This window comes from Miscanthus floridulus, chromosome 9 (assembly GCF_019320115.1).
Source record: "Miscanthus floridulus cultivar M001 chromosome 9, ASM1932011v1, whole genome shotgun sequence".
Classification (NCBI taxonomy): domain Eukaryota; kingdom Viridiplantae; phylum Streptophyta; class Magnoliopsida; order Poales; family Poaceae; genus Miscanthus; species Miscanthus floridulus.
In genome coordinates, this window is record NC_089588.1 from 124,681,559 (window position 1) to 124,707,415 (window position 25,857).

At 40.6% G+C, this 25,857-nt stretch overlaps 1 protein-coding gene across 1 annotated transcript; it reads right to left on the reverse strand.

The window, feature by feature from the left end:
* Positions 1 to 681: 681 nt before the first annotated feature.
* Positions 682 to 11,808, reverse strand: LOC136482864 (protein neprosin-like). The gene is made up of 7 exons (XM_066480037.1): positions 11,658 to 11,808; positions 4,894 to 4,980; positions 4,552 to 4,788; positions 4,291 to 4,455; positions 2,839 to 2,892; positions 2,577 to 2,726; positions 682 to 1,233 (listed from the first exon to the last, which is right to left on the reverse strand). The coding sequence occupies exons 1-7, from the start codon at positions 11,769 to 11,771 to the stop codon at positions 865 to 867; spliced, it is 1,176 nt and encodes a 391-aa protein (XP_066336134.1). The 5' UTR covers positions 11,772 to 11,808; the 3' UTR covers positions 682 to 864.
* Positions 11,809 to 25,857: the final 14,049 nt, after the last annotated feature.

Sequence of the window (25,857 nt, forward strand, 5' to 3'; positions counted from 1 at the left end):
CCATTTAAAGTCACATGTGCTTTGTAGGTGTGATAAAAAGCTACGAGCGAGGCAATGCCTAATGTCTTGGGTTCAAGTCCCATGAATCAAAAATTATTTTTTTAGCCTTGCACCAGTTCAGGCAACCCGGACTAAAGGATTGTGCCCTTTAGTCCCAGTTGGAAAACCGGGACTAAGGCCCTTTCCCAACCGGGACTAAAGACCATTAGTTTATGTACTGTTCATACCGGTTGAAGTGAATAATTTTTGAGAAAACACAAGTGAGAGATATTTTAGAAAACAAGGACACCCCATGCAAGGATGGACAGGACATGTCAACTCGGAATTATGTTAGGAAAAAATATGGAGGAAAAACATATAAAATTAATGCGCGACACCTTCATGTTAGGGAAAAAAATGCCCCATTAAGATTTTATCGATGTATCTTTAAACTATGCAAAAGAGTGCAGTTACATCTTTTCTTCTAACGAGAACAAATCTTTTATCAATCTAAACTTCTTGCTGCTGTTGTCTATGCTCAAAGATGTAAATATGTATCTTTCTATAGTATGTTATATACTTACTATGTGCAGTGATATACTGTTGTGATGTAACAAATAAATGATGCTGCTTATTTGGTATTCAAAAACGTGCATTCAAACATGAATACATATTGTATACTTCTGATTATTGTTCAAACCATTTACTCTCAAAAAAGTATATGTAGCAATTGACCATTGCAATGATAGTACATTCACTAGTTAAGACCATAACATCATTTATTGGGTCTTTTGCTAGTCATGCATAATGCATGATAATGCTAAAGGGCTACTTGTCAGTCATGGAGATGTGTTTGGCTCTAAAAGAGGCACATTTGTTTTGCTATTAGCAATTAGGATTATTCTTTCCTGGTCCCCCATAGAAGATGTAAGTTCCCCAATTGCTAGCTGTTCCTTTTAGCGCTCTATAGCAATTGCTCTTCTCGGCTTCTAAGGCCACACCATTTGGCGATCTGAGACTGTTGGACGAATCTATCAACAGAATGTTCTTGATGTAGCTAGCCTTGCCGAACCCTTCCTCAGGGAAGTGTCCACTGCCCATCTGTGTCGAAGTTTGGCCAGCGTTAGGAGAGTACACCTCGCCACCCCACTGGACATTCGAGGCACTGTCTGCCAAGTTGGTGAAGATGGATGATGGCCAGTAGCCCAAAACATAGCTTCCAACTTTCAACCACCAATTGCCACCTTTTGGGTCCTACAAGAAAAAAGTTACTGGAGATTAAGTAGATAGGATTATGGGGAGATTATGTTTGCTGATCCCTTTAGTATTAAAATCATCCAAGCTCAAAAAATTAAATTGCATTTTCTTATCTGCACCATGAAAATTATATAATCCCCATTGATTCGAATGGAGACGCAACATATTTTTAGCAAGTTTGGAGCCTATGCATGGATATGAATGTATATTATCATTTTGGCTTTGCAAAGAGGGAGAACATGATATATTAAGGGTGATGGCAATCACATCATAAAATATTTTGCTTATAAAATTGGCTAGATTTGCAATTTTCCTAGCACAAGTTTAACATGAAGATTCATTTAAAGATTTGTTCAAAAGCAGACTGTGTGGTACAATGGCAGACTCAGTGACCTTGATGAGCAACTCAGCAGCTACTGGCTACATTCCACTTCGATATCAAGGGCTCATATTATAGGAGTCCACCGATTGCCTCTTAGGAGGTTGCCATCTATAATTTTTACATGTATTTTTTGTTTTTCACCATCTTGGAAAGTTAACATGAACATAATAGTTGCTTTGTTTCATAATTGATTAATTGTAGCCATTAATGAATAATGCATTAGATGTGATGATTTATCGCCTAACCAATGTTATGCACATACAATAATCACATGTGTACGTTAAAAATTTGTAGGTGATCGGTAGGAATTTGACATGCATTTGTGACCTAAGAAAGTGTGCATATTGGCATATAAGAATAATTTCTAAATGAACAGCTGCACTCAATATAGAGAATGTCGTGCCATACTACCGGCTACCAGACGTGTTAAAATATCAGTAAAACTTCATCCATAATGCTAGCTCTTAACTTTCATCCCTACTGGGGACCCCAGCAGTGCAGACCTCCCATAAAAGTTCATGACGAATATTCAGTATTAACCAGTTAATGTTTCATTAAAATGTTTTAATTACTTTGCCTACATTAAAAATCAATGGCTGATATTTATTTGTTTCAACTTTTACCTTCTAATATCTAGTAAGATGGAATATATATCCTAAAAGGGACACTAGCTAATTTCAAAACGCTAACTTATAACAGTGCTGCATTTCTAGACTATGATATAAATGCAAGGGAACAGGTGCAACACCATGAGTGATGACACCACAAACAGGACAAATCAATACTGTGGCCTTAAGTCTGAAGCCAACATAAAAAAATATTAAAAAGCAGCTAGAAATTTGGCCTGAAGTCTGAAGGCACGATGAAAGTGAACAAGATGCAGCAAGCACAAATTATGTGTGCTCATTCATAAATATGATTTTGTATGTGCAAACTTTTTAAGCATTTTATGTCTTACCTTCCAAACTAAAATAGTGAAGTCATATTGGGCGCCACTATATGTTGAGACCGGGGACAGTGGTAAGATGCTGCCACCAATGGCGATCTGATTGTTTGTCTGGATGAACCCTTGGCATAGGTTGTAACAACCTGTTTTGTATCCATCGTGCTGCAATATTCCAGTCATAGAAAATTTGTACCTTTAATCCATTCCACGACTTAATAAAAAAGGACACGATATTACCAATAAAGAATAAAAGAGAATCTTATGTTTATCTTACAGTCCAGAAGATGAAGAGTCTAGTATTGCTATCGTTATAGATATAAGGGAAAACCTGCAATATAGTAGAGGGCACAGACCATAAGCCACAATGAAAGAGATTGCACATATTTCGTTGACATATTACACATCTAAATGGGCATGCAGTTAGTTGTATTTTGCTGTGGGACACCTCAAGAAATAATGCCTGAAGGGAGCTTAATCTTGTTTGTCTAGGATATGCACCATAGGTCGAAGAGAAATGAGAGAAATTTTGAGGGTGCGTGTTTTTTTTTGTTTTGAATGTAATTTTGCTAGTTGATGAATCAAACAAAAACCAGAGTGCTTGTTTATGCCTTTCTTGCAATTAGATTATTTTGATACAATGTAATATGCTACCTGCAAGTTCACCAATATGCAAAATACCAATAAAATCCCTCTTTTAAATGCTTTCTCTGGTGTCTTGGTAGTGTTGTCATCACATCTGGAGTTGCTTGTCAGTTCTATAGGATAATGAAATTGGTTGGGGGCAATTGATTTACATTAGATGTACACCTAACTTTGCTTATATATGTATCCGTGAGAAGTGTATCTTAGCAAACTTGGATTCCCACGCTTTGAGCTTCCTGAACAACATCCTTCAAGAATATCTAGGAAATCCATTGAACACCTATCTCCAAAAAATGTCTGCCTCTATTACTCAAGGAGCCTGTCTCCTAAAATCCTTTTTGTCATAGTGACAAATCCTGTTTGTCTCTAATCGAATTAGTTGTGTGATAGCATCTTGTTTTAAGAATGAAATATTCCTTCCTATTTGTTCCCACAGGCGTGTTGTGTAAAGTTTTTTTTAGTGGCGTAGTGTATGTTGTACGGGATCTCTTTCCCCTTATTTCTTCTTAATATAACAAAGCACAATTCTTCTGCGTTTTTGAGGAAAAATATTCCTTCCTATAATCATAAATATAAGTACACCCTAGATTGTCGTAAATTAAGTTATTTAACTTTGACCATCACTAACTAAAACTTACTAAAACTTTTATATGGAAAGAAATAACAAGATTGACATTATGACATTAAAATAGTTTCAAAATTTATAATCTTTTTTATTGATATATATAATATGTGTGTTGAAAATGTTTGACTTTGGTTTGCCCTAATTGGAATTGTATTCATTACCAGATGAATATTCAAAGGACCGCCATGGAAGCAGTCTTCAATACTATCTGTAGATAACAAACACTGTCCTAGGAAAGACACAACAGCAGTTTATACTCTATAGCATTCTACATGCCCTTACCTTATAAAAACAATACCGCTAGTAGAACTTATTATGAAAGGAAAAAATGTTTTGCCTGAATGGCAACCTAGTCCACCTCTTATTATGCTATTTTTCAGCAGCACATATGCCCAAAATGCATCATTTAATACAATTTGTATGCACAAGATGGGCATATGTGTCCCATTTAGGTCTCACCTCCCATCCTACTTCAATGGTGTTGAGGTCGTTGCCTGACCCGCTAGTGATCCAGAGCTGGGCCAAACTGAAGTCGTTAGTGGTCTCAAGTGTTGGCTGCCACACATTGAATGCGGCTTGGGTTCCATAATACTTATCCTCGCCCAATGAAGATGCTGCAGCATGCTGATCCGTGGGGATAAAAAGCAAAGTAAATGTTCAATTCCAAGATGAAGATAAGAACTAATATCAAAGAGATTCATGAAAGTGAAGGTGCTGTACCAGGTGATTTTTAGCGTCATCAGGGTCTTCGATAGATATGGAACTTGGTTCAATCCTTGCCATCTTCTTGGCATTCTTCTTGATAGAGCTGGCTGTCAAAATATCCTCCTGTTTGGTCCTTCGGATCGGTATGGTGTTCTCAGGGCACTTGCCATTCTGATGCCATGTTTGGGTGAAACGATTGGTTACATTGTTGGACTCATCATACAGGCCTCCAGGGTGGTAATAAGGCCGCATCTGAAAGGGTATGACGGAGCACCAGTGAATGACATCATAATACACATCGGTATGTGCGCGTACCTAACAATAAAATGAAATTTGAAATGATGTCGCAGGAGGAACCTGGATAGTATGATTCTTCAGCAAAGGATGATCAAATGCCGGTTGTTTGGTGATGTGCACACAGTCTATGATATCTCCATCTGGGCTCTGTTAATTTCTCAGTGACGTCAAGGGTTGCAACAATATATGAAAACAGTTAACATTACGAGCCATCTTGCAAATAATAAATCTATTCTACATTGAGGACATGTGGTGAAAATTTGATTTGTGATGAAATTAGTATTGCAAAGTAATTTGAAATTTGACATAGGTAATGTGCTTGTGTTGGTTATATATGTTTTTTATAGCATGATGATTTGGTATTTTTACATGATACGCTCATGCAAGGTGGTGTTGAGAATGACTTGAGGCAAGTCGTGGAGTTGTGCTCACACATGGTTGCGTGTTTGTTCACGTGCAAGTATGTTGTTTGCTCACATGCAAGTGTTTCTTGTGGTCGATGATGGATTGGAACAAAGTTAAGAGAGAACTGAGGTTTCAGAACGAAGTTCAAGGAACTAATGTGCTACATGTCACTGATACGTGATCGTTCCAAAGAACGGTGCATGTGAATACTTGTTCATGAACGAGTGCTTGTCTCAATGCCAGTGGATGATGTTGGCTTGGTCGCGACTGCAAGGGATCAGAGCAGTACATGAGGCAATGCACGCCATGTCTCAATGCCAGTGGATGATCGTTCCAAGATTGATGCATGGAACTGCACGGTGGGGATTGGTCACGAGGTTGCTGGCTATTTTGTACCTGACTTATGCGTGGCTCATATTGGCCGAGAGGGTCAAGTGGGTTGATTCGGGACGTCGGTTTTTGGGAGCAACCACAGGAGAACCCCGGCGGTGATGATGGTGGCTATTTTTAGGGGCTTACCGATTTGTCAAAAGAATTTGTATGATACTTGTGTGATGCATCTTATGAATATATCATTGAAGTAATAGGATGAATTCTCTTATGTCGTTGTATCGGTAATCTGGTTCCTCCACTCACTTATATATTTATTATACTTGCCTAACTTTAGGTTTCATATTGATTTATTACTCTCAAGTTTAGACTTGTTTTGATCCATCGAAAACTATATTAGTGCATCGAGTTATTGATCTAAGAAATTTGATTGATTAACCCTAGTAAATTTTGCTTAATCTCGAAATTATTGCACTACTACATAAATGATTTTGCGAGACGGTGTCCTTTTTAACTGAGGCGGTCACAAAATCCAACCACCTCGTAAAATGCCCGGTGATTAACCGAGGTGGTCCTTTTATTTACTGAGGCAGTAAAAATGACCGCCTCACAAAATTGATTTATGGAGGTAGTTGTTTTATTTACGCAGGCGGTCAGGAAATAACCGCCTCCGAAAATGGATTTACAGAGGCGGTCGTTTTAAGACAACCGCCTCCAAAAATGATCTATTTTCGGAGGAGATCGTCTTAAGGCGCCCGCCTCCGTAAATACATTTTCGAAGGCGGGCACACTATAAGGCCCGGCTCCAAAAATTGTGGCTCAGCTTCGAGCCCAGGCAAAGCCCATTCGACCGGGCTCATATATAAGCCAGATTTAGGTTAACCCTAGCTCTCTCCTAGCCACACCCCTCTACTCCCCTCCCCTCCCGTTCCTCTCCCAACCGCTCCCCACTCACACGGCGACGGCGGCGGAGGCGGGGCGACCTAGCGTGACCACCCGCTCGAGCGGCAACGGCGGTGGCTTGGCGGCCCAGCACGGCAGCGGCGGCCTGACGTGGCCACCTGCTCGCACGCACGGTTCAAACCCTCTGATTTCCTATCTTAATGTGAATCAATCCTACAATATCATGTAATTTCTTTTTTTCCCACCGTTGCAATTTCAATCGACATGGCCTTTGTTATTTATAAGTTTGTGTGCTTTAGTTTAAGTGACAAGGATTATATCTCTTAACATAAACCTGAGCAGGCATTTCTAATGTTATTCGATTTCGATAACGTACTCTCCAAGTTATCCAAAGATAAAACTTACTGTTGACAGACAAAAAGGGTTCGGACATTTGAGGATGGATTGGAAAACACGAGCGAACAAGAGAAGAACAAAACTTATCAAATTTTGAACAATTTAGAAAAATATTGCAAAATCCTGCAAAAATGGCCCGAGGCCAGTATTGCAAACCGGCTCAGGATGGTTTGGCTGACTCCACGTGTACAGCCTGTACAAACTAGCCCAGGTCAGTTTTGGAAATTGACATAGAACAGTTTTACGAAGCCCAATTTCGCTTTTCTCATTGGAAACTCATCCGATCTTGTGAGAAACTTATGGATTTCGTGTGAAGTAAGTTTCTACTGGGTGAAGACCATCCTCTTCTATTTATACGACAAGATCATGGCCGATTGAGAGATCCATCTATCCAATCGATAAAAACTCATCTACCTTTATTTTTTTTACCTCTGAGCCCTATCTCTTGCAACCCTCTTGCTATCTAGCACTTCTCTCGATGAGATTTATCTGCATTCTAGGTGGCTTTGATGATCCTAGATATGTCAGAAATGAGCTCAATTTTGATGTTTGTTTATGCTCGTAGATATGTCAAAAGTGTTAGAAAGCTACTGTTATGATTACTAACGAATTAAACAAACGTGAATCAATATTGGTCTGAAGTAGGGAACAGTGACAGGATCGACTATTGTACTGTTACTGCTCTGTGAGAGTTCCGTGTTAAAGCAATTGAGTGGAAGAAGCACATCATGTTGCCTGCTTGGCAGTCGTATTATCTGTTAGTTAGGCTCTCATCGAATGTGCAAGTAATCCTATAGATTTTGATTTTAGGATGCAAGTTTCCTCTCATAAAATGGAGATACATATTCTTTTTAATTTGTTCCTCGTGGTGTTTAACTTGTTCACAGTTCTCAACTTCTAATTGGCTTCACAATTATCTGTTCCGTTGTCTATAAATCATGTACTTTTGGATAATTAATGTTAGCTCATGCATGATTTGAGTAATCAGTTGTCTCGCATTCTTTGTTTTTATTGTTTCCTTCCTTTGGGTTAATTAGCATGGCATTCTACTTGCTATCGGTTTTGGTTTAGGTCACATAATAAATTATGTTAACACTTCTGGTGAATCCCGTTGGCAAGTGCAGCACCACAGCAACAAGTGCTGCAACAGCAGGGTATAGGAAGATATGGTGAGTAGCTAGTCTCTGTTCAGCAATATCAGTTCGACAAGAAGTACATTCAGTGCAACTCTGAAGTTTCAGCAACACTGCTCAGCTTATTCTGCCCAGCAACATTCGGGCCTTATTTAGTTCCTCCTCCTAAAGTTTACTTCCTATTCCATCGAATGTTTGAACACATGCATGGAGTATTAAATATAGATTAAAAAATAACTAATTACATAGTTTGCGACTAATTTACGAGACGAATCTTTGAAGCCTAATTAGTCCATGATTTGACAATGTGGTGCTACAGTAACACATGTGCTAATGACGGATTAATTAGGCTTAATAAATTCATCTCACGGATTCCTGACGGATTCTTTTTTTTTATTAGTATCCGAACACCCCATGCAACACTCCCATTTGACACCCGATGTGACACCCCAAAACTTTACATCCTGGATATAAACAAGGCCTTAGTGTAGCAACAGCAAGGTATCGGAAGATATGGAAGATTGCCACATGTGTTTTGTATCGGAATAGGTCTTAACAGAATAAGATAGTATTTTTGTAATTTTAGTTTTGACCATTGTTAGAATGCAACAGGATTTGTGAATTATGTGTATTTGCACTTTTGATTTAATATATTGATCTCGGCTTTCAGTAATGTAAAGTTGGCTGGTCTATGTGCTGGGCTAACATGTGATGTATGGGCTGAATTTTGTCGGTTCAAAAAAATATGAGCTGAATTGTGTGGGCTGGAAAAAATGTATGGGCTAAAAAAATATATGGGCTGAGTTGTGCGGGCTCAAAAAATTGTACAGGCTGAATTGTGTAGGTTGAAAGAATTGTACGGGTTGCAATCATGAAAAAATATGGGCTAAAAAATCGAAAATAAAATAATGGACCAGCCAACAACAGCCCAAAAAATGTTTGTGGCCCATGAAGAGGCTGCCTGCTACGTGGGCTTTAGAAGGCCAAAATTCATTTTGTGACGTATATGACACTAAAATCCAATGTCATATACTTGTGACATGAAATATACAGACGTCACATAATAAATTTGTGACAGTGGCTTTTTTACGTTTGGAATTCCGTCAACTAGATGTCACAAATCTTAAATTGTGACTTAGATTCCATATATTATGACATAATAGAACGTCAAAAAGCTACACATTTCTTGTAGTGATATTTAGGACTCTAAACAACTTCAAATTTAAAACTTTTCAACTACAAAGTTGTAGATTATATTGAGAAGTATAACTTTTGTATAGACCATGTGAACATCCGAGATCGTTTGATAATTTTAAATTTTAAATTTCAGAATCTGTGAACTTCCAATAATATTTTGGGGCCCTAAACAGTTTCAATTCAAAAACTTTTCAACTACAAAGTTATAGATCTCGTCAAGAGCTATAATTTTAATATAAAGTTTTCTTCGTCCAAATTCATATGAAAAAGTTATGAATTATTTTTTGATGCAATTATTTATAGTGTCCACCTCCATAAAGAGAGACCCTTAGAATGACCGCCTCGGAAAATCATCTATTAACCGAGATGGACATCCTAAGTTGCTCGTCTCGGTTAATCCTTTGACGTACCGCCTCGGTTAACCCTTCAACCGGCAGTCCTGCCACCCATTAATGGAGGCGACCGCCCAACGTGACCGCCTTGGTTAATAAAAGGGCACCGCCTCGCAAAATCTTTTGTGTAGTAGTGTATAATATATGCTGAGGATTGACTTATGCTACCGCCAACTGGCGATTGTTTATTGCAACAATCAGTAAAAATAACCTATTTCTATAGTTAGTTGTCTTAAGTCAACTGCTGCTACAAATCAATTTCTAGTGGTGTTTATTTCTTAGCATTATTTTTGCAAAGAACAAGAAACTGGTAGTTGACTGTTTAAATGACAAGGAAAATCAATGCACTGCAGTGCCCCCGCCCGACGACTGAGGTAGCTTTGCAGGCTCCTATAGATAATAGAGCGTGCTTCTGGGCGAAACAAGCAGATATGAGTAGTGTGACACAAGTGTGGTTTTGCAATTCCAAATGCAACTCGAAACTAAGTGATAGATGACGAACCGAAGGATGGAAGAAGAGGAGTGGGAGCGAGAAAGACTAGTGAGATTCTACAATTCTAAACTAGTGACAGATGATGAACCAAGAGATAGGAGAATAGGAGTGTGAGGGAGAACATATTCATCTAATAATGCGGTGCGGTTGTTGATATCTTTTTTGTCGTGGCTCTCAAGCTGTGCATTTACTCAATCTGTTAGAGGTCTTCATATATATGAGTAGGACGCCCACGTTTGTGTTCATGAATGAGTGGCCGTGCATACTTAAGAGCAGTCTCCATATGTGGTGTGTTTAAAAAACAAAAGTAGCAGCCTATGTAAGCAGGCAATGATCAGCTATGTTAACCATCAGAAATTCTATTTTTTCCAGTGATGCTGCATGTAATTAATTTGTGTCCGTGTGCTGCAACGGGAAGTACTGTTTATCGCATAGTCACTTGGACAATCTACATCTTGAAGGTTCATTTTGGATGTCTTAGAATCGGGCTCCATAGTGTTGCTGGACGTGTGTTACTATAACTCGTATAGGGATGAAGTGTGAGTGCAGGTTATATATAGGACATGAAAGGCATGAGGGCATGATAAGACAAACAGAGGTCAATCACGCTCCTTTTTAATTCGTATGTGACTCTCTTCCACTCACATTTTACGAGGTGACTAACCCTTCCTATATTCTCCATTTTGCAATCCTTAGTTGAAATGGTATGACACATGCATAGGTGAAACATTGTTTTATTTATTACTTTGTGATTTCATTTGTTTCGTTATTTGGCAGGCAGGTTGAACCGTTGGCTTACATTCAAATATGAAATCGTTGTGTCTATTTATCACTTATGCATAATAAAAAAAAGAAATACTAATGGAATCGCTGTGTCTAAAGCTCATGTTATGGTTTTCAATTCCCTAAATTTACGTTAGAATTTTGTACATTGTCTTTATTATTTTTCCTTCTCTACTTTTGGTTTGCTTGTCCAAGCAGGAAAAAGAACAAAACTGACAAAAAAAGATCGAAGTTTAAAGAAAAGACATAATAAAAATCTGCAAGGGAAAAAAGAAAATACCAAATGAAAAAGAATGAACGTGAAAGAACAATAGGAATGGGAATATAAAACACAGAACATAAAAATTAAAACTGAAACAAAAAAAAAAGAAAATTAAAACCTAGAACAAAAAAACATAACGGAACTTAGAAAAAGAAAAAAAACGGAAAAAGAGAAAACAGGGAACTAAAAGTAGAATGGAGAAAAGGGAAAGAAGAGATGCAAAAAAAAAAAAGAACGCAAGGAACTAATGTAAAAAACTGAAAGGGAAAAGAACCATTGGGAGAAACACATGGACGAAGATGAAAGGACATGTCCGTGCAACGCACCAGCCCTAATACGTCTTGGAATAAGACTCGTCAATATTGAAGGATAAGGTGAGACCCAAAGGCAGTTAAAAAAAATAAAAAATAGGATAAAAACAGTTTATAGAAAGTAAAAAAGCAGATTAAAAAAAACGCTTTGCTTTTTAATATTATGCAGAGATACACGGAGACGGATGGATCGTGCCTAGTGTGTATATATATATATACCTGAATGCTTGTGAGTGGAGCCTTGCTGAGTTGCCTCGCCCCCACAGCCTCCATGGTGAGAAACACGAGAGACACGACGACGAGCGTGACCAAGCAAACTCGCGTCGATGCCATTGACGTACGGCCTCACCTGTTAGTGTATAATATCAGAGCTAGCTTTCTGCTGTGCAGTGCCAGTGCATATGTATGTGTATATATATAAGTAGAAGAGAGCAAGAGCAGACTAGAGACGTCTCCGATGGACTGGCTTTGCCGTATTTGTGGGGGCGGGGCAAAGTGTCAATGTCAAACTATATTTTCATACAAGTATACAGGATTCTTTCTTTTCTTTTTTTGCGAATGACTTTTTTCACGGTTCACATGAGAAAGTTCTTCGAAAAGTATAGAGCTCGGAGGCTATCGACGTGGAGGCATGCATGCCATATTGAATTGGGTCCCTGCAGTGCTTTGCTCAACAAACTTCCCACTGGTAGAGAACCGAGCTTTACTTCTGGTGGGGAACCCCCTCTAGTCCCGGTTCCCCACCCGGGAGCAAGCATCCCGGACTAAAGGGGGGTCCTTTAGTCCCAGGTCAGGAACCGGGACTAAAGGAGGACCTTTAGTCCCGGTGGGTAACACCAACCGGGACTAAAGGTGCCTCCTGACATGCCACGATGGCCGGCACCTTTAGTCCCGGTTGGTAATACGAACCGGGACTAAATGTTTTTTTTTCTTTTTTCTTTTCTTTTCATTTTTTTGTTTTCTTTTCAAAATAGGTTTTCGAAGTCGTATTGTACGCTGCTAATTATACATTTATATGCGCGTATAGTATGTTTCGGTTCAAGCACAATGAACGTATTAATCACACAATTCAAGCATAGAAATATACATATACATATATATATATATATATATATATATATATATATATATATATATATATATATATATATATATATGCATGCATGCATCATATATATATTTACATGCATGCATGCATATGTGTATTTTACATTATATTATTTCATGTGCATATATTACAAAAGATTGCATTACAGTTGTTGTGACATAAAAAGTTTCCTCTCATCCTCTAGCTTGGCTTCAATGGTAGTGTTGGGTCGAAGTAGAACTCGCCCTTGGAATCGATGACCTGCTCATTAAAAAATCCGGCTATAGACTCTTGAATTACTTTGATTTGGTCTTGCCGTATGACCTTTTCCTCCAACCATCGAGTCTACAGGTTTGAATTAAAGGAAAATAAATTAATATATGTACATATATATATATATAAAGACATAGTAACACAATCAATAATAATAATTAAATGAATATATAGTGTATTTTTAACGTACTTTGAGTCTCTCTATAGGAGTTCTTTGGGAGAGCACCTTGATAAACTTGCAAACATAGTAACCACAGTAGTTGTTCCCCTGTTCCTGCCTCAGACACCACTTTACAAGAAAAAGATTTGTCATCCAATCTGGTGATCCGGTGAAAACTATATGTTTAATTAATAAAGATGATGCGATTCAGGGGACTTACTTTCAAAGGGATTACATTCAGTGGCGCTTTTCATTTTTCCATGTGTTGCTTCTCAATAAAGGTTTTCCAAACACTGCCCAATAAAAAATTTGCCACGTCATCAGATATAGTTAATCATCATGTTTGTGTGTATATATAGTTGCTAGAGATCCCAAAATTACCTCTGGATAATATCTATCATATCTTGGTAGTCTTGTTGTGGTTTTCTCATCGAGTCATAGATTATCAAGTGACTTTTCACCAGATCGATGTCCATCAATATCCAGTGATTGCTGCATGTGTTTATAGGATATAACGCATAACACTCATTAATTAACTAGAATCAACATATGAGCCATTAAGGATGATCGACATGATTAACACTCACTTGAAGTTATAGGGAAAGAGTATATCCTTCTTGTGACGTTGGTTTACTAAGAAGTTTATGAGGTTACTCTCTGACTCATTCTTCCAATTAGTCTTTGGAGTAATTGGGTCTTTGAATACTATATGGGGATCAACAAAACCAATTTCATTGCAGCCTTCCTTTCTGAGCTCTGTCATTGTAAATCTGCATATATATAGTACTTGTTAGGATAATTTATATGCATATACACACATATGATGAGTTTAATAATAGATCGAAAGAATTATTACTTACAGGCAATAGCAGCTAATGATAACTTTGTCCAGAGAGGTCAGGTGGCATAGTTGATGAAATTCTGCAAAGTCAATATACATAACATCATCGCCACGGAACCAATGTTCGTCTCTAATTTTGACACCAACACAGAAGTCTCCACTGGTAGACGCCTGCATGTACCACTTGTTTAGCAGGTACATTTGCGTCCCCAGATCAGATAAGGCTTGAGGGTTGTATAGACTCTGGCCTAGTACAAATTTTTTCTTCCAAATATCAACCTCCGCCGCACTCTCAATGTTTCCATCACCAAACATCTGGAAAAGGTCGAGACCAGTCTCATCAAGAAATTCACCAAGGTGATCCAAATCGACATCCGGAGGTATGTTTGCCTGATGCATTAATCCTAAATTCGAACCATATTCATTACCAACAACTAGCGGGGGGATTGATTGGTGCGCTTGTTGTCCGAGTTGGGCAACTCCTTTCCCTGCCCGCTTCTTTTTCTGTGCCGCCTCAATTGACTTGGTGAGAGTGCGGTCATAGTCCGATAACGTTGATTTGGACGGCTTATGAGATTCCCACTGTTGTTGCTGGTAAGAAGTCACCTTTTTTCTTAGAATATCTGGAGCTACGAAGAAGTATGGTTTCTCTGGGTTTCTCCTTGCTTCTTGATTCATTTTAAGTTTGTCATAGAATCTAGACATGTCTTTTTTATATGCATCAGTTCCTTCTTCCTTCTCTTCAGATATTATTTTAGGAATAGCCCTTGGTTTCACGGTGGCTTTCTTTGCAGGCGGGGACTGGTTCTTCGTTTGAGGGGCTGGCCTCTTGCTAGGCTTCTTGGTAGGCGGGGGTGGGGGAGGCGTTGGAGACCTCCTTGGAGGTGTTGGTAGCGGCGTTGGAGACCTCCTTGGAGGTGGCGGCTGCGGCGTTGGAGACCTCTTTGGAGATGGTGTGGATGCAGCCTCGTCTTCTAACACAATGTCATCGTACAGAGCACTATGATGATCTGGCGATTGAACAATTGGATTTAGGTTGGGGGAGGATCTGCTACAAAAAAAGGAATGACATATTATTATGAGCAGATTGTTAATTATTTAAGCCAATACAAATTAATGATGTAGTGTTTTCATCCGCACGTACCTATGGTGAGGTAGTTCAGGAGGAGGTGGAGCCGACATCCCTGGAATGATGATGTAGCGCTTGTGCCATAGAATGAATGTCTTCTCCGCTTCTCCTAGAGTCTTCTCGCCATCACCTCCAGGAATGTCAAGAGGCAAATCACTAAAACCTTTTTCAGCTTTATCTACCGAGATGGTAGCATATCCTTCTTGGATTATATTCCCATGAATCCTTGGTGTCTTGGTTCGGTCGATAGGATTAACAAGACCGATAGCCACCTTGATTGTGGAATTCTCCTTCGGAATGTGTAGCTCACACGTTGTACAAGGTTCAGTGACGTCATCCACAGGGAAGCGCAGTCCTATGTCCCCTTGATTTGGTATCTCCGTGGAAGCGCAACTGCTTTTCAACTGAACAGATTGACTAATGTTGATTCCTGGCTCTGATACCTGCTTGCTTGCACTCACTGCTATTTGCACTTGCCTTCTGATTTCCTCCTGCATTCTCGCTTCAAGGTTTTTTTCCCGCTCCTGTGCTTCACGCACCGCTTCCTCCAACCTCTGGAGCCGCTGTGCCTCTTCTTCCTTCTTTCTCTAGCGACTTCTGTAGGAAGGTCTGTCCTGAGGGAATCCATGCTCCCACGAGACACTTCCTTTGCCTCTAGTTCGGCCACCATGTTCAATAGTCCCGATGGCATATGTCAGCTCATCCTTCTCTCTATTGGTCCTGAACGCACCACTAGCAGTAGCTCTCTGAGCATAAAACAATCTTTCTGCTGCTTCTTGCAGTCTTGCGCCATAAAGGCACTTCCCTGTCTCCTGGTCTAGTGTTCCCCCATGAGCAAAAAACCAATTCTTTGCACGTTCTCCCCACTCGAGTGATTCTGGTCTGATACCCTTGGCAAGAAGGTCTGCTTCCATTTTGTTCCACTTCTTAATGGCAGTCGGGTAGCCACCTGATCCCAAGGTATGGTGGTATGTCTTCTGTTGGGCATTACGTTGGTTCTTTATCACCCGACTCACACCCTCTTCCGAAGTCTTGTATTGTACAAACTCATCCCAATAGGGCCTCTGCTTTGAGATCGGGCCTGGGACAGTAAAATCTGGTGCTATGTTCTCCTACACATACGTCGTGTATAGGTGTTTCTTCCAAGTCTGAAACTGGGTGGCCATCTTCTTCATTGCCCAATCCCTAACTCGCCATCTATTATATCATCATAACCATCTGTTTGGAGCATGAAATGTACCAAGACATCTTTCCAAATTAATGCCTTGTCACGATCGGAGACAAAACTGATATGAGGAGCACTGGTCTTCTTCTTCCATTCACGGGTACTAATCGGGAGCCGGTCCCGTACAAGGTAACCACAGTGGTGCACAAATTTCATTTTATTCGGCCCCCCGGTTCTCCTGTATCCACATTGAACTCCGAGATGATGAAGCGGCCCTCCAATGGCTTTTTGGGACCTCGAACATTTTTACTCTTCGTTGTAGTTGTTGATGTCAATCCAGAGGGCTACAAAACATAAACATTATTTTTAATGTCATGAGCACACATAAGACATATGATAATATATATAGCTAATAATAAAAAATATATACTTGGCCAATATGTTGTTGCTCATTTTGTTCAAGAGCTAAGTACTGACTCCCGTCATCTGCATCCTCTTGCACGTTATTTTTAGCACCATCATCGCCGGCAACTTGAGTGCCAGTGTTGATCAAATTCATCATCAACTCCTCCTCATCCATGTTTCTCGGGTCGGCCATCTAGCTTCAAAAAACAAAACCAATATATAGTACGTCAAATCTTTGCTTACATGCGTAAAATCTACAAACAATATGCATTATTAAATCTTGCCCCTCGGTCACGGACGCAATTCGCCACACTAGGGCGAACTACGTCGGTACTAGGGCGAATTAGGGCTATACATAAACGGCCAAGGGCAAATTGTGTCGGTGACTAGGGTGAACCACGTCGGTGACATCAACAGCGCGGTTCGCCCTGGTGTGATTGTTTAGCATTAACGATAACGATAATACGAATGTTGATCAACTAGGCCACGAGAAAGGGCGGTGTGACAAGAGTGGCGGTGCTCCACTCCGCCGTATATATGCCTATACACATGGGTGAACGAGGGCGGCGGTGCTCCACCGTATACATAGAAACGCATGGGCGAACGAGGGCGGCGGTGCTCCGCGACGTATATATACATGCATATGAATACAAATGACGTATAAACCACGTGAACCATGTAGTCATTCATCATATGAGAAAATTCTATGCTGATAATGTAAGTATAAGTCATTATGAAATGTAAGTATATGTGTCTTATTGCTAATATAACCAGAGAGAATTACTCCCGAAGAGGTTCACAACAACATGCCAAAAATGATCGAACGAGGGCAGCGGAACCGGCCTAAACCCTAGGGCGAACGAGGGCGGCGGTGCTCCGCCGTATAAACCCTAAACCCTAGGGCGAACGAGGGCGGTGGTGCTCCGCCGTATACATAGAAACGCAATAATGATAAACTAACATATATGCAATAATGTACCCCATTGGCTAAAAAGTACCTTATATTGTTTAGTCAAAATTAAATTGTTTTAAGTTTGATCAAATTTATAAAAAAATACTTTGCTATTTATGATATCAAATTAGTATCATTCAGTTTATTATCATGTAATATAATTTCACAGTATAATCTATTTAGTATGATAAGTGATGATATTTTTCTCTATATGAACTTGGTCAAAATTATCATAGTTTTTTTTAACTGAAATCATGGAGCATTGCTTCCCAGCACTTTATTAACCATAAACAAAATACAAGAAAGTTAGCGAAGTGCTAACTATTTCGACCAAACCTATAAGATCTTTCTTTTTATGATGGACATCACTATTTTTTATGTTCATTGAAGTGAAATCTTCAATGATCAACTGCAGTCTGATCAAATGTGTTTGATCGGCGCGTGGATCCAAGATCGAGCAAGCTAGCAAAGCGTGCTCCTCATCATGATCGATCTGTTGGTCACGGTGTAGCCTGGAGATGGAACGGAGCAAGCAGCTAGCGTACCTTGGGAATGGAGGAGAGGAAGCCAAGCGCGCGCGTTGGCAGCCTCGTCGTCGCGCCGTGTCAATGCGGCGAGGGTACGTATGGTACCGGTGTGGCCGCGTGTCTGGCGGGGGCGGCCAGGCAGCAGTGGCGCCGTGAGGTCGTCGGCGCACGAGGTGGCGTGGGGACCGCGGACGCGCGCGAGGCGGTGGCGGCGACCGACGTCGGGCGGGGTGGCGGCGGCGTCCTCGGTGTGGCGGGCTGAGTGGCGTGGGCGCAGGGGAGAGGAATCGGCGAAGAACGCAAGGAAGAAGATGGCAGTGGTATATATATGCCACGCCCCTCTACTCCCGGTGCCATCCCCCCACCGGGAGTAAAGGTCCTTGACTCCCGGTGCGTGTTACCAACCAGGAGTAAAGGTATACCTTTACTCCCGGTTGGTAACACGCACCGGGAGTAAAGGTTTACCTTTACTCCCGGTTGGTAACACGCACCGGGAGTAAAGGGTTTTTTTGGCGGGCCATGAAACTGCAGCCCACCTTTACTGCCGGGTGGGCTTCCCACCCGGGGGTAAAGGTGGCCTGCAGTTTCATTTCCCGCCTGTTTTAAGCAATAGTCTTGTTAAATACAATAGAAATGCAATAGTTTTTGTTAAATACATAGTAAATTAAATAAAAGGCATAAAATTATTTTGTTAAAAATATGAATTTTCTTTTTGTTTATTGCACATAGGAAAAATCTATAACCTAACTTTTTTTATTTTTTGTTAGAATTATAAAACATAATGTAACTAATATTTATTATTTCGTTAATGCAAAAATGTAGTGTTTAATTAAAATTATTAAAACTATTGGTTTTGGACAGGAAATTTGTTTTCACATCATTTTAACGTTAATATTTTAATTTTTCATCACTCAGTATCCTAATTTACCTTTTTGAGAGAGAAATCCCACCAAATCAAACATTGATTTAATTTGAAACATGACATAATAAACATCTGAATTCACAATTATTACATAATATCTCAAACACACACTATATTAAATCACTATATCATCAAGTGGGCACAGCAGTGAACTTCTTCTTTACATATGTCCCTTGGTTATGATCGCTTCGTAACCATGGAGTGTCCTCATCATTTACCAAGATGCTAGGGTCTTTGTTCACTTTGAAGGGCGGAATTCGGTCATCCTTTTCATATTCTTCTGACATGTCCGACTTGTCCTCAATTCCCATGATGACTCTTTTCCCTGAAAGAACTATGTGGCGCTTTGGCTCTTTGGTTGAGTCATTATCGTTTTTCCCTCTTTTTGGTTTGGTAGACATATCATTGACATAGAACACCTGATTCACATCCTTGGCAAGGACGAATGGTTCGTCTTTGTACCCAATATTACTAAGGTCTACTGTTGTCTTTCCATACTCGTTGTCTACTATTACCCCGCCTCCGGTCACCTTGACCCATTGGCACTTGAATAATGGGATCTTCAAAGTAGGTGCATATTCCAGTTCCCATATTTCATCTATGCGTCCATAATATGTCTGCTTATACCCATTCGGGTCTGTGGCATCTATGCAGACACCACTGTTTTGGTTGGTACTCCTTTTATCTTGGGCTACTGTGTAGAATATGTTCCCATTTATCTCATACCCTTTGTATGTGATGATATGCCATGATGGTTGCATAGCCAATAAATACAGTTGCTCATGGATGCTCTCATCACCTTGACATTTTTTTCGCAACCAACCGCCGAAAGTTTCCATGTGCTTATGCGTAATCCAAGCTTCAGTCTTCCCTGGAAACTCGGATTGTAAGAGATCCTTGTGTGTCTCAATATACGGATCTACCAAAGAGGAGTTCTGTAGAACTGTGTAGTGCGCTTTATTGAAATAATCATCATCCGTACCAATATATGTTTTCCTCCCTAGTGTCCCCTTTCCGCTTAGTCTCCCCTCATGTCTCGATTCAGGAACACCAATCGAGTCAAGGTCGGGAATAAAGTCAACACAGAACTCAATGACCTCTTCTGTTCCATAGCCCTTGGCGATGCTTCCTTCTGGGCGAGCACGGTTGTGAACATATTTCTTCAGGACTCCTATGAATCTCTCTAAGGGGAACATGTTGTGTAGGAACACAGGACCGAGAGTGAAAATCTCCTTGACTAGGTGAACTAGGAGGTGTGTCATAATATCAAAGAAGGAAGGAGGGAACACCAACTCAAAGCTGACGAGACATTGAACCACATCATTCTGTAGTTTAGCTAGATCAGTTGGATCAATTGCCTTCTGAGAAATTGCATTGAGGAATGCACATAGCTTCACGGTGGCTAGACGTACATTTGGAGGTAGAATTCCTCTTAATGCAACTGGAAGTAATTGCGTCATGAGAACGTGACAGTCACGGGACTTTAAGTTACAGAATTTCTTCTCTGGCACATTTATAATACCCTTTATATTCGAGGAGAATCCAGATGGTACCTTGATGTTGTTTAAGCATTCAAACATGATTTCCTTCTCCTCTTTGCTTAGAGTGTAGCTAGCAGGATGTAAGTAATGGCGTCCATCATCTGTCTTCTCTGGATGCAGGTTGTCTCTTTCTCTCAAACAACGCAGGTCCTGTCGTGCTTCAAATGTGTCCTTAGGCTTTCCATACACACCCATAAAGCCTAGCAGGTTCACACAAAGATTCTTCGTCAGGTGCATCATGTCGATCGAGCTATGGACCTCCAGGACTTGCCAATAGGGTAGGTCCCAAAATATGGACTTCTTCTTCCACATGGGTGCATGACCGTTAGCGTCTTTCGGAATAGGTTGGCTTCCATGTCCTTTTCCAAAGACGACTTTCACATCATTGACCATATTGAGTACATCCTCACCGGTTCGGTTGCGAGGCTTGGTCAGGTGGTCTGCCTTCCCTTTAAAATGCTTGCCTTTCTTTCTTACGGGGTGATTTGCAGGAAGAAATCGACGATGGCCAAGGTACACGACCTTTCGACAATTTTTCAAGAATACACCTCTAATATCACCGAAGCAGTGTGTGCATGCATTATATCCCTTGTTTGACTGTCCTGAAAGATTACTTAGAGCAGGCCAATCATTGATTGTTACGAACAACAATGCTCGCAGATCAAAGTGTTCCTGTTTGTACTCATCCCACACACGTACACCTTCTTTATTCCACAAAATAAGAAGTTCGTCAATAAGTGGTCTCAGGTACACATCGATGTCATTGCCAGGTTGCTTTGGGCCTTGGATGAGCACATACATCATAATGAACTTCCGCTTCATGCATAACCAAGGAGGAATGTTGTAGATACTTAGAGTAACAGGCCAAGTGCTATGACTACTGTTCTGCTCTCCAAAAGGATTGATATCATCTGTACTTAAAGCAAACCTTAAGTTTCTTGCGTCATTTGCAAACTCCGAGAATTCTCTGTCGATTGCTCTCCACTGGGACCCATCAGCAGGGTGTCTCAACATATTGTCTACCTTACGGTCTTCTTTGTGCCATCGTAACAATTTTGCATGTTCTTTGTTTCTGAACAGACGTTTCAAGCGTGGTATTATAGGAGCATACCACATAACCTTGGCAGGGATTTTCTTACGCGGACGTTCGCCCTCAATATCACCAGGGTCATCTCGCTTGATCTTATACCACGACGCATGGCATACCGGGCATGCATCCAATTTCTCGTACTCTTTGCCACGGTACAGGATGTAGTCATTAGGACATGCATGTATCTTCTCTATTTCTAGCCCCATAGGACAGACAACTTGTTTTGCTTCGTAGGTAGTGGCGGGCAATTCATTGTACTTCGGAAGCATCTTCTTTTGGATTTTTAGTAACTCTCCAAATCCCTTGTCAGATACACCATTCTTTACCTTCCATTGCAGCAATTCTAGTGTGGTTCCCAACTTTTTCTGCCCTGCATCACAAGTTGGGTACAACAATTTCTTGTGATCTTCTAGCATCCGCTCAAACTTGATCTTCTCCTTTTCACTTTCACATTCTCTTTGTGCGTCACGAATGACCTGAGAAAGATCATCAGCCGGCTCATCTTCTGCGGCTACCTCTTCTTCAGCTTCTCCCATTACAGTATCATTGAAGCACGCACCATCAGGAATAATATCATTGTCGTCCCATTGTTCTTCTTCACCTTCTTCCATTACAACACCGGTTTCTCCGTGCTTTGTCCAACAAATATAGTTTGACATGAAACCCGACTTGAACAAGTGTGAATGAAGAGTCCTTGAGCAAGGATATTCCACCGTATTCTTACATATGGCACATGGACAGCACATGAAACCGTCGCGTTTGTTTGCCTCGGCCGCACGTAACAAAGAATGCACACCGTCAATGAACTCTTGGGAGCGGCGATCAGCATTATACATCCAATGACGGCTCATCTGCATTATATGACATAAATATCATATTAAAACCTAGATCATAATTAATTATTTATACAACATGCGTGCCACCATAAAAGATACAAATTTATGAAAGAATCGCTACAATGTAGACAATCCTAACTACCACTAAAAGAACTAAAGCTAAAATACATTTCAGGAGCACAAGGATTTTGCGACCAATCTCAACTAAAACAGACAGATCCCCCGATTGTGCAACATCTTTGGGCTTCTTCGGCTGGATCACTGCCTCATTAGCCGCCGTATCTGCCTGTTGTGCAAGATATTTTTGCCCGAGTTCAACATACTCTTCCTCCCAGTAGAAGCCTGAACATCGTCCACTGCCATCCCACTGAAATTAAAACAAAAAATTAGAACTTTAATCACAACCATCATGAAAATAGGTATAAACTAACCATAATCATTAAATACGATAAAATAACTCACATTGCGATCCGGACACTTGTAGAAGATACGATCCTTGTTGGGACCCTCCTTCTTCACTCGGTACTCCATCACAATCTTCGTCTCATCACGACACTTGCCGCATGGAATGAGAGGAAGGCCCGGCCTAAGTCGCTTTGGAAACCCATGAGAGGCCGAGGACCCGGAAGCAGTTGCCATCTACTCTCTATACTCATTTTTTAATACACTATAAATTTCTCCTTTTATAAACAAATAAAATTAAGAAACTATAAAATTATCTAGATCTCTAAACAATGATATTTTTAATGGTCATTGTGTTCTCGTCTTTTACTGCGGCAGGTAAGTAATTCACATGATATTTCCGCAAATTAATAGAAGAATGGGAGTGTACACACATAACAGACTACTGCGACGATATCGGGACGTGTGAATAAATAACCATCCGTACTAGTTGAACTTGCTTACGTGATCATCTCGGCGAGCATTTCTCCACCGGACGGCACCGTACTTGGTCAAGGAAGAGCTCCGATTCTACGAGGAAGGGAACACGGTCTTCCATGACCGTTGTCGCTCTCCCTCGTAGAATCAAAGCTCCTCCTTAACGTTCGTTACCGTTCGGCAGAGAACATGCTCGCCGACATGAACACGGTCCGCTAGTTTAACTAGTACGGATTTTCTATAATTTTCTAACTATTTTCTAAGTTTTTCATTTCATAGAAAGTTAAAATAAAAAGTACGGTGATTGACAGACTACTGCGATGATATCGGGACATGTGAATAAATAACCATCCGTACTAGTTGAACTTGCTTACGTGATCATCTCGGCGAGCATTTCTCCACCGGACGGCACCGTACTTGGTCAAGGAAGAGCTCTGATTCTACGAGGAAGGGAACACGGTCTTCCACGACCGTTGCTGCTCTCCCTCGTAGAATCAAAGCTCCTCCTTGACGTCCGTTACCGCTCGGCAGAGAACATGGTCGCCGAGATGAACACGGTCCGCAAGTTCAACTAGCTACTTTAACCTTCTTTCATGTAAATATGCAAGCTTGAAGTGATTTTGAGCTCAAATTGCTTACAAATGAAAAAAACCACAATAAAGAACCATATATATATAGTGAACAAAATGAGATAAGACAATGGTGAAAATGAGAGTATGAGATTGGTAACCTTTACAACTGAAGAATCGACGGAGAAATCGAAGAAATCGACGGAGGAATCGAAGAATGGATGGAGGAACAATGGAGGGAGGGAGGAAGCAAGAACACTACTGCAGTGAGCTTCAAAATATGCTGAGCTCGGGCTCGGGGAGGAAGGAGATGGCCGGGATATAAAGGGGAGACCTTTAGTCCCGGTTGGTGGCTCCAACCGGGACTAAAGGTAACTTTCCAACCCCGGGCGTAGCCACGGCCCGGGAGTAGACCTTTACTCCCGGTTGGAGCCACCAACCGGGAGTAAAAGTATACCTTTAGTCCCGATTGGTGGCTTCAACCGGGACTAAAGGTCCCTGCCACCTCTGTCTGGCGCAGTAGCCGTTGGGCAGGGACCTTTAGTCCCGGTTGGAGCCACCAACCGGACTAAAGATATCTCTAGTCCCGGGTACAAAAAATTCCGGGACTAGAGCCCATTTTGGTCGAGGATCAAAGGTCTGTTCTCTACTAGTGTCCGCTGACTGCTAGCTAGCTGATGACCGTTCTGCACACGCCAATTTTGATGCGCTTGTTTGGATGCTATATTCCTAGTTTGGCAGACTCCAGGACTGTAACTTGGAGATCAGATCATGACACCAGACGAAAACTACACAATATATCTTATATTTTTATAGAGCTAAACCCTACTAGATGTTTTCTCTCTTCATGCAAGATGTCCACATCATTTTCCACTAAGTGTCCCACTAACTTGCAATCCTTTCATACGAGCTATTCATACCATCCCTTATTAATTAAAAAATGTCCACGTCATCTCTATTATGTGAAATACTTTTAATCTTTAGTCTATTAATGTAAAGTCATCTACATATGCTATTTGTTCCATCACCTATCTTCTATAATGTGATCAAATATTCTATTAGTTTTTCTTCTATTAGTTTATCGATTTTTTACCAGATCTGATATAATAAAATAATATGCAAGTTAAATTCATATATATACACAATATACAAAATACCATATAAGTAATACTATATATAAAAGATTCATTTTTAAGAAAATCCCATGACAATGTGTGGGGCACGTTTCTAGTATATGGTTACAAAACAAAGACTACGAGTGTCCTTCGTGACCTGCCAATCACATACGGTCGATGGAAACAGTCACCGGTCGTAAGAAATAATGGTTGGACAAGAATTTTATGAAGCTGGTCATCTGTAGCTGAGTACGTTATAGCTATACCGCACAACGAAAGAATTTGCTCGAGCAAAATCTTTGTTACTTTACATTAATCAGATATTTGTGAACCACTTTATTTTGATCTATCGATCAAGCTCCAGATCCGACTCGACCTGTTCACAGCCAAAACGGAATTGGATCAATTGAAGATGGATTGGAAAATCATATCGAAGCAAAAAAGATTATACTTGCAACATTTTTTACCGATTTGGCATTTTCCTGAAAAACCAGCCTACGTCAATTTTGAAAACTGGCTCAGGACGATTTCTCAAACCGGCCACGCTGGTTATGGCCGAGTGCACACGTGGCCAATAAAAACTAGGCCTGAGCCAGTTTTGGCATACTCGAGCACAATTCGTGATTTTCTTCTGCAAATTGACGTCTGGAGATAGTTTCTTATTATTGGGATAAGATCACCTCCCGATCTACGTGAGAGGATCACGCCCTATTGAGACATCCATCTTTCCGATTGTCAAAAACACGTCTACATAACTTTTTACCTATAAATGATAGCTCTTTCACCCCCCTTGGTGTCCAACATGTCTCTCGATGAGTTTTACCGGTATTATAGGTGGCCTTACCTATCCTAGGACACCGCTGCTATGCATCTCCACGACGTTCATAGGTATTTTTGGGCGAAGAACGAGAGTGTATAATGGGCTTTG